Source organism: Vanacampus margaritifer, chromosome 7, assembly GCF_051991255.1.
Source record: "Vanacampus margaritifer isolate UIUO_Vmar chromosome 7, RoL_Vmar_1.0, whole genome shotgun sequence".
Lineage (NCBI taxonomy): Eukaryota > Metazoa > Chordata > Actinopteri > Syngnathiformes > Syngnathidae > Vanacampus > Vanacampus margaritifer.
In genome coordinates this window covers 9253428-9265571 of record NC_135438.1, presented here as the reverse complement: position 1 = coordinate 9265571, position 12144 = coordinate 9253428, and the positions used below count along the sequence as shown (strand labels likewise).

At 40.6% G+C, this 12144-nt stretch overlaps 1 protein-coding gene across 4 annotated transcripts in view; it reads right to left on the bottom strand.

Annotated features, from left to right (window-relative positions):
* septin9b (septin 9b) overlaps positions 1 to 12144 on the bottom strand; it is a 75543-nt gene that overhangs the window by 25769 nt on the left and 37630 nt on the right. The window contains exon 1 of one of the 4 annotated variants that reach the window (XM_077571023.1): positions 7046 to 7237. The exons of 2 other annotated variants lie outside the window; for them this stretch is intronic. In XM_077571023.1, coding sequence (XP_077427149.1) covers positions 7046 to 7097 — 52 coding nt within the window. In that variant the 5' untranslated portion in view covers positions 7098 to 7237. Of the gene's footprint in view, positions 1 to 3554; positions 3669 to 7045; positions 7238 to 12144 lie in introns of those variants that run through there. One more of the 4 variants, XM_077571024.1, reaches the window with a different exon arrangement.

Sequence of the window (12144 nt, the reverse complement as noted above, 5' to 3'; positions counted from 1 at the left end):
TTCAATTGGATGCCAGTTCAAAATAACTGCATGTGCAATAAATTGTATTTTTGTAGCATCTGGATGAAACGTTTTTTCGAAACTTTACTTTGCAACCTATGTTGTGAAAAATATGCATCAAAAACTTGTGGGAAAACTTTGAACCGCCATCATCTGTGACATCACAGGAAAAATCAGAGTTGCTCATTTTAGTTCAAGATGACTTTGCTTTGTCTGTGTTTTTTGTAAGACTCACTTATAAGTCACAACCTTCAGATTTGCATTTTGTCAGGAAATAAAGAAAATATAAGACGCGCTTTAACGCCAAAGACCGTTCTATTGCTTTCATGTTGCAAGGCGAACTATTTCTCTTTCGTCACGGTTAAGGACGTTAACTAAGTTATGTAAAAGTTGCCTGAAGAGTTAATAAAAATATTTGCCACAGCAGATTGACTCTGAAACACATTATTTCCATTACTCTTATTTTTTCATGCGAAAGTATTTAGAAATACAAAAAAAGTGTCCAAAATCCTCCACCACTTTTTTTCAATATTTAAGTGTTTTCTGTCTTGTTTTCCATCAAGATTTGAGCGCCTGCTAAGTCGCAGCAGAAGACACATTAGTGACACGGCCAGTTTGTCATAACCGCCCCAAAGACACTAACATAAGATAGGTGTGTCTCTCTCTAATGATGTCCATTCACCTCTCAGACGTCACTCAGTGATGGAAATTGAAATCTCCAAAACAAAATCTAAAATTGCAGGGGAAAAATATCCCCCTCTGATTGGCTCAAGACCACAGACTTGATTACTGTGTGTTTCGCAATGACCTGCGTTTGACTTGCGACCAGTCCAGGGTGCACCCCCGCCTCTCGGGCCTAAAGCCAGCTGGGCTTGGCTCCAGTGACCCGCCACGACCCTAATGAGGACAAGCGTTATAGAAAATGGATGGATGGATGTTCGCATTGATCATCTGGTTTCCTTTACGGCTCTCTGGATAATAAATGGGGGGGCATAAGGTTTAGTGAGTGGAAAACTGCCTAAGGCTTTTTGGGTGAGGATTTCAATATTATTCTTGCCAAAAAAAAGTTAATGCCAAATAAAAATCATCTCAAATTACTCATTTCCCCCCAAATACTGTATAACTGCAATCCAAGTGTGAGTAGGAACAGATGAAGAACACGTTTCAATATTTTTTTTATGTCCAACAGGAGCTGATCACCTGTATTATTTCTTTGTATTATTTGTTTATCCAACTATTATGGGTCTCAGGAAAATTTCTAGGGAAAAAAGTCTTCTGCACCCCTAAATTCTATGGGAATTATTTATTTCTTTTCAAAAGTTTTCAACCAAATATTTATAACCTGTTTAACAGCAAGGACCCTAATCAAATTAAACTGAATTAAACTAGTCTAGTCTATAACAGCAGTCAGTGTCACCAAATTACCCATTTGACAATTTTTATACGAAACGGTACACTGACTACTTTACATTATTGCCCCATCTTAAGTGTTGTCCATTAAAAGACATGAAATGATTTTGACATGTGAGGGGTGTTAGGACTTTTGTGAGCTATATGATACATGTCGACAAGCAAAGAGTTGCACTTCACATTACGTACGACACAGCTGATACGTAGAGAAACCTCTTACCTATCTACATTCTTCACTTTGGCAACAGGACAAGGCCATGAGACTCTCTACACATGGATTCAATTATGCTAAATGACTAAGGAGAAGCACTACATTGTGGGACAGAATATTTGCAGACATGCTTGCTTACTTTAATACGTGTTAAAGCTTCGCTTTGCAGATATGCAGCCTCAGGGAAAGAAAAGAAAAAAAAGAAAAAAAAGTCCACCATCACTGAAGTGACTGTGAAGTTAGTGACAAAAAGCTCATTATATACAGCAGTTCCTTTTCTTGGAATTTTGTTATCTTTCGATAAATTTGAATAGCACAACGTGAAAATGGGAAATCCGTGCCACATTGAAAACTTAAGTCGAGATGTGCTAACTGACACAAATGGGAGAACGGGGGTCTCTTGAATTTACTTCTTTATGGTAAAGAAACAATTAATAGTAAATGGACCGCTGCAATAAAATGGAGACTTAATAGATTAGCATCCAAAGCTAATGCGCAGAAAAGCTAACATTAGCATGTGTGATTATGGTAGTCATTACTAGCAACATATACTCAAATCAATAGTGCTCTAATTTTATTATAGCGACTGAGTGTAAGAAGAAAACAAATAAAACAACAACAAAAAGAGTAGAGACAGTGGTGTAAAATACTGAAGTCTCCAGAGCAACAAGCTAAGCTAATGCTAGGATATGTGTGTAGTTTGGTAATTCCTTGCCATAAATCCTCAGATGATACAATGTTACAGCAATTCTGTTGCGAAGAAAACTGAGGTTAGCAAGTAAACCGGAAACTGTGGAGTATGATACTGGAATTGGGTTAAGCTAATGTTAGCATGTGTGTTACAATGTTGTGGCAATTTTGTTGTAGAGGAGCCTGAGGGTAGCAAGATAACAGACTGCTGCAGCAAATGGGAGATTGTGGAGTAGAATACTGTAGTCTCCAAAGCAACAGGGAAGGCTCATGTTAGCATGTGTTTTTATTTTGGTTATTACTAGCTGAGATTAAGATGTCTGCATTGTGCGTAATAATCAGTCCTTTAACGAAGCCATAAAATATAGTTAAACTCATGCTGGTTTCAAACAACCCTAATGAAATGTGTCTTAAGTGAGCTGATCTGATTAATACAATGGAAAACAGTGGCTTTAATTGTGCACAGTAATGAGTAACTGATGCTAAAAATGAATTCATGTGACTTGAAGGCTACAAAGACAGCGGGAGTGACGTCTTTTTTAAAAAAAAAAAAAACTTTTTCACTCACACGAGGGCAAAACATGAAAGAATTTGGCAACACACTTCTATGGATAGTATACAAGATTAAAAAATACAAACAGGAACACAATGTAGTTCCATTAGGATCAAGCAAACGGTGAGGAGTTCCTGCTGTGCAACAGATTGAACCAGCCTCATTCAACTCTTCCTGAACTTTACCACAAACTTCCAGAGCAGAAAAACAGCTTTTTGCATGTGGTATCATCACTTTAGGGGTCAAACTTTGCACTGCAGCACAACTGTGGAGCCCTTAAGAAGTAACATTTTACTTTCTAGTGAAGCACATTGATTATCCATGCATGTGCAAAAGACACAATGGGAGGGAGGTATAAGGAGGGGGTGGGTAGATGGGGTAGATGAGTGTGTGGGGGAGTGCTGGTAGTGATGACCCCCTCAAAGCAACTCGCACACACACAACAATGGCCTGCATAGCAAGGCTAAACATGAGTCATTTATTTTTACTGATCTTTTGCCAAACACAAGCTCCACCACAGTAGACACCTGACAAGCCCACTGGAACACCCCAAAGCACCAATCAACGACACTCCACTTCCCTTCCTTCCTCCCTCCCATTAAAAAAAAAAAAAAAAAATCTCTCCCCCAGCTTGAAAGACGAAAAAGCACAACGCGAGAGTCGCGAGACATATGAACGGCTTCAACTCACCCAACCCTCTTCTTCTCCTTCCTGCTCTTCTTCTCTCCCACTTCTCTGGTGCACACTCCTCAATCACAAGCTCCAGCTGGTGAGGCTACACTGTTGCTGCTGCTAACCCCGCCCCCCACACGCACAGTCATGTGACTATCATTCCAAGTGGTGGCCGGGAAAACTCGCCACACTCCACACAGCCACACCCCTCATTCAAGAGAAAGTCAATGGGGAACATTGTGGATGTGGGGCTCAAATCATGTGTGTGTGTGCTTTACATTAATCACAAGACAGGACAGCTAGAGTGTGTGGATGTTTACACAGAACAATAGTTGATTAAGAATTCTAAAACGAGCGCCTTCCACCTATTTTACATTGGGAAAATCCAGCACGCTCCATTTACTCCATTACCTTTACTTAAGTAATTTTTGTGATAAACTGTCATAGTCATAATATTTCAAATGCAAAATTATTGTGTGAGTACTGAGGCATTCACATGTTATTATTATTATTATCATTATTATTATTACAACTAATTTGCTCCCCAAAACGTATAACATTCTATCTTAAAGGTTTTAAGTGTCCCAAAGACATATGTATACGTTTTTTTTAATGTTTTTTTTTTCATGCTAGAGCATTCAAAAGGCTTTAATACAGACGTCCCAACTGCAGAAAACGGTTGAAGAAATGTAGTAGTTATTACAAAAACGGCCAACAGGTGGCAGCAGAGCAAAAGAGATCAATCAGGGCCATGTTGAAAAAAAGATAATAACATCGAACTGTATCTGTGAAATAATGCAAACGGGTTGTTGCAAATGAAGTCTCTCAAATAAAAACAAAAAGCCTATTCGTCATCTCAGCAGAAGAGGACAGTGGCTGACTTTTTCAGACCTCTGAGAAGGGAGATGAGATCGGTGGAAAAGATTGCTTTATTTTTTAGGGATCGGCCGATCACAGATCCCATCAAATTAAGGAAATTAGGCCAGATAAATCGTTTGGCCGATCGATTAATGCACCCCTGATGTCATTCCATTTCATTCAGTGCAATTCCACATTTTTCACCAACATATTGTAAACTTCTCACCAATAGCATTCCTAATCATCATTATCATTCAAAATCATTCCACGGTTCCATCTTTTTCATTCAGCATTTCAGTATGCATGTGTAATTTGGCCGGAAATTCCACCCCTGCTGGATTTAATAATCTATTATTGCTTGCGTGATCTACTGTACTGTATGTTTACCTGTAAATTTGTCAAAGATAATTCAGGTGATACGGCTGACTCGCTGCATAAAACAGATCTGCCCCTACAATGAGATCATTTCACCACAACAAGAAATATGCTGTAAAATGTGTGTATAATTCTTGATCTTAGGGTATTTTTGACAAATGCGTGCCAATATAGATACTTTATTCATCCCGAACTGTTTTAAAAGCATAGCCTCTCTTTTAATTCGGTCCCTTCCCGCCCCCCGTAGACTGTGTCTGTGTGTGAACATGACTAATGTAAAAACTTAATTAAAGCTTCCTCAGAGTGAAAACCAGCAGCAGGAAAATGTATGAAGTTGTGTTTCCAAACCCTAAATCTCCATTGGTCAGATCTGCTTCCTGTGTGGTTGCTCACCCGAAATGTGAACATTACTAAATGGCACAATTTTGTCAGATGCATACTTAAAATTTAAATACAGATTCTGGTTATTACAGCATAAGTTATATATTTGATTATTTTGTTCCTGTGGATTTTTTCCCCCCCCATTAGCTCACAAATACAATTGAGAGCAGTTTCTCAACATTCAGCACAAATGTTTCCTTCCTGTCAGCGTTACACTAAATCTTCTTCACACTTGGCTGTGGTTTCCGTGTGACTGGGTGTATGTGCATCTACACGGCGCACTAATTAAAATCACAGCCCACAACACTAGACGCATTTCGTGAACGTTATCTTTGTGGATTGCTGTGTCCTAACATTAAAACTGTAAAATTAAAAGTGAAAATCTTTACTTTATCAAGTGTTGATAGCATCATTTGAAATCCATCGTAGCGCAGTCCCATTTACCATAAGAGCTGTCTGCCAGTGTCCAAATACTTCTGCTCATAACTGTGCCTACTCAGCCTCCATGTCAGTGAACATTAGAATTTCCTGCAAGACTGAACCCTTTGAGTTGTGGTGTTCAAAGGATTCATTCCCACAGTACATCTCTCTTTCAACAAGGGGAATATTTTCCATTGACGCGCTCAGGAAACAATTATTAGGATGAAACTCATGACCAGTGGTGTTTGACCTTACTATTTCTTTGTGGGAACTAAAGATCAAACGCGTCAGAGTTATTTTATTAGTCCTGGTAAGAGACTAAAACGCATAGCTCCGAACTAATTTATGGTAAGTAAATTGAATTCAAGCACGGTGGTTAACCTTGTGAAAAGCACTCGCAGATGGCGAGAAGCGACGGATCTCCATTTTCCATTGACAAATGTCAAGCAGGAGTCGAATGTTTTGAAAATGAAGTCATCTGCTCTCTCTTTGCTCCACAATGTAAAAAGTATTGGCTTCCAGAAAGAGGAGGCGATTAACACGGGTCACCTCGGTGACAGAAGCGCCCGAGCGACACGGTAACACTTCCTGCTTGGGAGGTCGGGGGGGTTGGGAAAAAAAAAAAAAAGGAGAAGTAGGCGGAACCGCTGGGAAAGGTTGCAAGGTTGAGGACAGACATGGAGACGGAGGAAAGAGGAGGAACATCTGGCTCGGAGTGCATATCTCAAGGGAAGATAGCAAAAATCTGTCAGAGACTTCCTGTTGTGTTTTTTTCGCTGAGGCTGCGGTGCTCCCCTGTGGTGCAAAATGGAGACAGCATGTGTGTGAGCAGTGATCATCACTCTTCGATAGCACTAGGGCACATATAGACAAACAACCATTCACACTCATTCACACCTATGGAAAATACAGATTTCAGACATGACGCTGATGAAGATGGAGCACACAAGGAGCCCAAGATTCAAACCCAGAATCTCTGAACAAGGCCATGCCAAGGCATGTGTGTGTGTGTGTGTGTGTGTGTGTGTGTGTGTGTGGTCTTGTTTTCGTCACATAGTGGGGCCAACATTCTGGGATTTCACAGAGTTGTGGGGCCCACCCGTCCATGTGGGGCCATTTTGCTGAGCCCCACAAGTTTAGACCTCTTTTAGAGGGTCAAGACTTGGTTTTAGAGTTTAGGTTTGAATCGGGTTATGGTTGAGGCTAGGGTAAGGAATAGGGGTGGGCGATCATTTTTGATGGTTGGGGTTAGGGGTAGGGGCTAGGAAATGCATTATGTCAATGAGATGGCCCCACAAAGATAGTAAAACAAACCAGTGTGTGCGTGCGTGTGCGCGTGTGTGTGTGTGTGTGTGTGTGTGTGTGTGTGTGTGTGTGTGTGTGCGTGTGTACTTATCTAATCCACATGAGCAGATTTGCCTCAACCAAAAAAAAACATCACATGCATTTTTCTCAACAGACAAACAGGTACTCACACAGGGTTTCTATTTCATGGTCGTTGGGTATCTCGCTGTAAAACGAATCCATCCCCACTGCTTCCACAGCTCCTCCACTTCCGTTCAACTAAAGCCACAAATCTGATAAGACCTCCTGATATCGCCACGACAGCTGCTGACTGGAGTGACAGTGATGTGCATACGCCACCGTGTCCTCGCCCTTTCTGATGTTCTGCAGTGAATTCCTTCCCCGATGAAGAGTAAACACGACCACTCCAGGGGATCGGCCTTCTGGGGAATCCATGGCCACTTCCTGGATTAGTGGAGGGTTAGTTGCGACCGAGAACAGAAGCGGAAGTCTTCTCGGAACCCTCCCAGTGACCCAGTTATGATGCTGCTCAAAATCTTCCATGTCCAAAGACAACGAGATCATCTCCCTGATCGTGTTCCTTTGGCTAACTTAGAAAAACTTTTAGTAGTACTATTCAATTTAGTTGAGTTGAGAAGGGCGTCTGAAGGATGATGTCATCACTTTGGTAGTGTACAGATGTGGAATCCTACGTGTTCTCTTTTTTTGCATGTTCAGTGTCGAGGCTTTTTGTAGGCTATATTAAGTGGGATCAGTGCTATGTGGAGTTGTATGGACCTTTGGGAAAGGTGACGCCTGTGAGATTGACACCAGAGATCTTTGATGATTGGAATAGTGGGCCTCTCTCTTTGGTGTGGTGCAGATATTTAAACCCAGTAGATGTAGGCCTCAGAGGTTGAGGGAACTAATCCCAAGACTTCAGATTTTGCTCCAGTGACGATCCGAGCTGGTCACACTGCTGTTCATTGATTGGTTACAAAGAATCCTCATTCCTGTGTACTTTTAGCTATTTGTTGTGTTCAAAGGCAGGCTACACTTCCACCCATCTTTGTTCAAATGTTCAAGAAATGCGAAAATAAAACTGAATGAAAATGCTAGAAATTCGAAAAAGGGCCCAAAATTCGGCAAAAAGTTTTTACGCTTAGAGGGGGTGGATTTTGAAGCGTATCGAAAAAAGGAAAATGCTAATTTTGGCGATGGAAGCAGGTTTTGCGAAAAACTGCTGGCAAGACCGAATACACGTTTTGACAGGATATTACGTCACACGTACGTTTGTAGTCCCAAAGCAATGTCGGGCGATAAAGTAATGTATGCTTGAGGGGGACGACAAAACAGAAATCTTTTTGGAATTAATTAAAAAAACGAATATCAATGCTATTTTAGATGGAAAACAGAAAGAAACGCTACGGTTTATCAAGAATTACAAAAGCAAACTCTTATGACGTCATCGCACGGCGAAGTCGCTTCCTGGTCTTCTTCTTTTAAATTACGGGTAGATCACATCTCCATTGTGTATACCGCCATCTACAGCGGCGGAGTCCCCTCTCAATATTCGCAAACGAATGAAAACGGGCATAAGTCGCATGTCAGTTTTGCGCATTTTCAGTAACTTCGCTTAAAAAATTTGAAACAATCGGATGGAAACCCGCCGACTGTATTACACTGCTGATGTAACACTGTTACTTAATGTGACCATCTCGTCCACGCACCTTGAAGTAGAAATGATTTTGACGCAAGAATTGCCAGTTCCCAATTGAATCAGTTCAAGCGGATCTGGGCTACACCGATTTATTGTAACGTGTCCGGGCTTCTATCCTTCTCAACGATGTTATCGACAGTACATCCTGCTGTGTGATGTAACTCCTGCACTTCCTGGCAGAAAGGCTGTGAGAAAAAGTGGTCCACCAGCATAACCTCAATACTTTGCCTAAGATCTTACACAATCTTTCTGTTGCTACAAAGCTAACAATCCCATCTTAAATAGCTACAACTCAGAGCGAACTGATGCAATGCTAAAGTTAAGATTTGGTAAAGTAAAACACAGAATTAGAATTACGGGTTTATATTATTAAACTTTAACAGTTATGGCTTCCTGTGGGGCATATGATTGATCGAAGTCATTGTTTTGTATTTTATTTTATTTTTTTATTGGCCACAATTATGTAGTTTATTTATCTGGCAAGGCTAAACGTCTGCTGTGGAAATGTGGTGTGAAATGCACAATAATAAATGAGGGTTTGCGAGTGTTTTTTTTTTTTTTGTCTATGTGGAAAATTCTGATCAGATCAAAACAGCATTTGCACCCTTGGATTTCCCCTTTATAGAGCTGGAAATAGTAATTTGTACTAAAATGGCACTTGAGTATCATTTAACACAACTAAGTCAGATGAGAACAGCTTGGTTTCATTAATTAAATTATATTTTTTGGGGGGGGTGGGGGTGATAGATATTATAACATTTTTAATTCTTCATTTCATATATTAACCATTGTTACACATTATTAACATTTTAATTCTTTATATTAACCTTGTCGAAATGTTTTGTGTCCTGTGCAGAGCAGGTGGTGTTGATTTCGGTATAATCTGACCTTAAACTGGGACATACTATTTAGTCTAAAAAGTTCCTTCTCAGCGTTTTGTGCGAAAACACATTTGGTCCTTGAGAACAGAATCTGTTTCGAACACGCACTCCTGACTCTGTTTTCGCCATCGCTCATGGAAAAGTACCCAGAGAGTATGTTTTGTCTACAAATGAAAGAGAGGCGGTCGGTTTTAACTATAAGAAGCCATTTTACACGCGGAAGAGACACATTTCGACGCTCTGAATCCCACCTGTTTAAGTGATGAATTAGAGGCTGTTTGAGTGTCCAGAGATCTCTGTTAGATAAAATCATAAAATAATTTTATTCCTCTTTCAGGGGGCATACTGTTCGGCTGTAGTGTCTCTGTTATTTGGACTCACACACTGACACGTCACCAAGCGAGGAGCTCCGTCGGCCCAGAAGAGGTCCCGTTAGCTCGCTAGCTAGCTGGTGGCTAGGTGCTCTCGTTGTGGCATGGACAGCCCCATGACGACCCGGTGAGATCATTTACAGCCACAGCAGCCTTTAAGCAGAGATTTTTTGCGGCTTAATTAAAAATACGGGATGTCAGCCCGGCAAGCCATCGTGTTATGTTGGGTCATTTTGAGAGAATGGAAGTCCACTAACGCCTCTCAATTATTGTAAATGGCTGAATGATATGGTGTCTTGTTTCCATCGGCAAGAGATTCGGTATAGCCTTTCTGATTCCCGTGACAAATTTATAAAAAATTTATTGACCATATTAAGCAGAAGGGGACTCGACCTGCAACCACAAGGGATTAATTTGTGGAATCTGTGCATCTCATTCTGGACTATTGGACCTTTCCTGATTTTTACTGTGCGGGTGTATTAAGCTGTGTATTTGTGTGAAAATGTCTTTGCACTGGCAGTGTTTGTGTTTTTGCTATCTTAAATCGAACAAACTGAATAAAATTTATATATATAAAAAATATGGGATGTGTGGTGTTTGATTGACAGATTCAAATATGTCAGAAGTGTGTCAAATTTACAAAAAGTACACACAAGGGTCAATAACATAGTTGTGCACTTCAAACTCAAACACAACAAAACATGGAGTTCAAACCATATAAAATTTTACAAAATCTTATGAGACTTAATGAAATGACTACTCACTTTTGTGTTATTCCATTTTCTTTTACAGTGGCTAAGGTCTCCTAAATGTGTTTAAATGTTATTTAAACCTTTGAAAACTTTACTGTATGCACCATGCCGTAGAAGCTGGTGCAAGTACTCTAATAATAGAGACACAAACACATCGTCTGATTTGGGCATTTTAGCATATGTTCATTTCACATGTATACACACACGCACACAAATCCCCCCGCTACCACTTCATGTCGGCACAAGTCAGCAGATGGCCGCACTGTGGTGCAACTGACCATCTGCCTGCCTGTCCACAACACACACACACATACACACAGCAATTATTGTCTCTCCAGCATGCCGTCTACCAAACATCATTAGCAGAGAGGTCCTGACCACACATGAACTTTCCAAGTGAATTGTCAACTTTCTACTTTGCACACATCTCAATTTAATTATGACATGGAAATGCCCATTTGTTATCTTCTTTCGTTTTCCTGCCCATCTGAGGAAAGATTATTATCAAGTGAGCGTAAATGCGACCACGACTTGCCTCATGAAACTCTGATGGGCCATAGACCCCCCCCCCCCTCCCCGCCCCTTTTCCGAGATGAGAAAGGCTGATTACAGAGAGACAAATTGTGACTGACAAATTGTGCCATTTTCAGCTGCTTGGGCAACACGGGACTCTTCGCATGTGGTGTATGTGACTGTGTAGGCAAGAGAAAGTGATATAAAGTGGGAAAATAGGAGGGACGGGGGGGGGGGGGCGGGGGGCGGGGTTTATTTAACGGCGGTTCTGGGATTTTACAAAATGTCTTACAAGGACAAAGGTCATGCAGCAGTGGTGGGAAACTTCTTTAACCTTTGACTTCCCCCAGATGCTCAATGTAAACTTCCGAACGCCTCATCTGGGCTAGAAAGCCTTGAGTGGATGAGGCCCTTTGTGCGCGTGTGTTTGTTTGTGTGACGCGCACTTTATCTTTAAGATATGAATCTATATATAAAGTCTACTCATAATACATCATGGAACTTCCTCAATAAGGATACATTAAGTGTCTTTGTTCTTCTATGAGTATGTTTGCTCTCATGCTGAAATGAGTGCCAATATGTATGCTCGCTTGCCCAGTTTCACCTGTGTCACACTGCCTCCTAGTGGCGCGTTTGGGAAGCACGCATGACTTGTGACAGCTGCCACTTGTTACAGACTATAGGCTTTGTTGGACCTCAAAATGTAGATGTTAACCATCTTCTTAGTGTTTATTTTTTCATTTTGAATTAGGCAGCAAAAAAAAAAATATATGTCTTCCATCACCATCGATCTTAATTCATCTGTTGCAAGAAGCCTCAACTTGTTAATATATCCCATCCCAACATATCAAAGCAGAGTAAAATGTCGCTGAAAAAAAATCTGAAATTACTCACTAAAGTTGCTTCATGACATCGCATGAGACCTTAGCAGAGGGTAGATCGCGTTTTTTGTTTTTAGCCACAAGAATGGGTCTTTTAAAAGAGAAAACTTTGGCAAAGGCAGTGATTTTCTTTTCTTTCTTTTTTTTAGCCCTTTAAGGTGATAATTTCTGT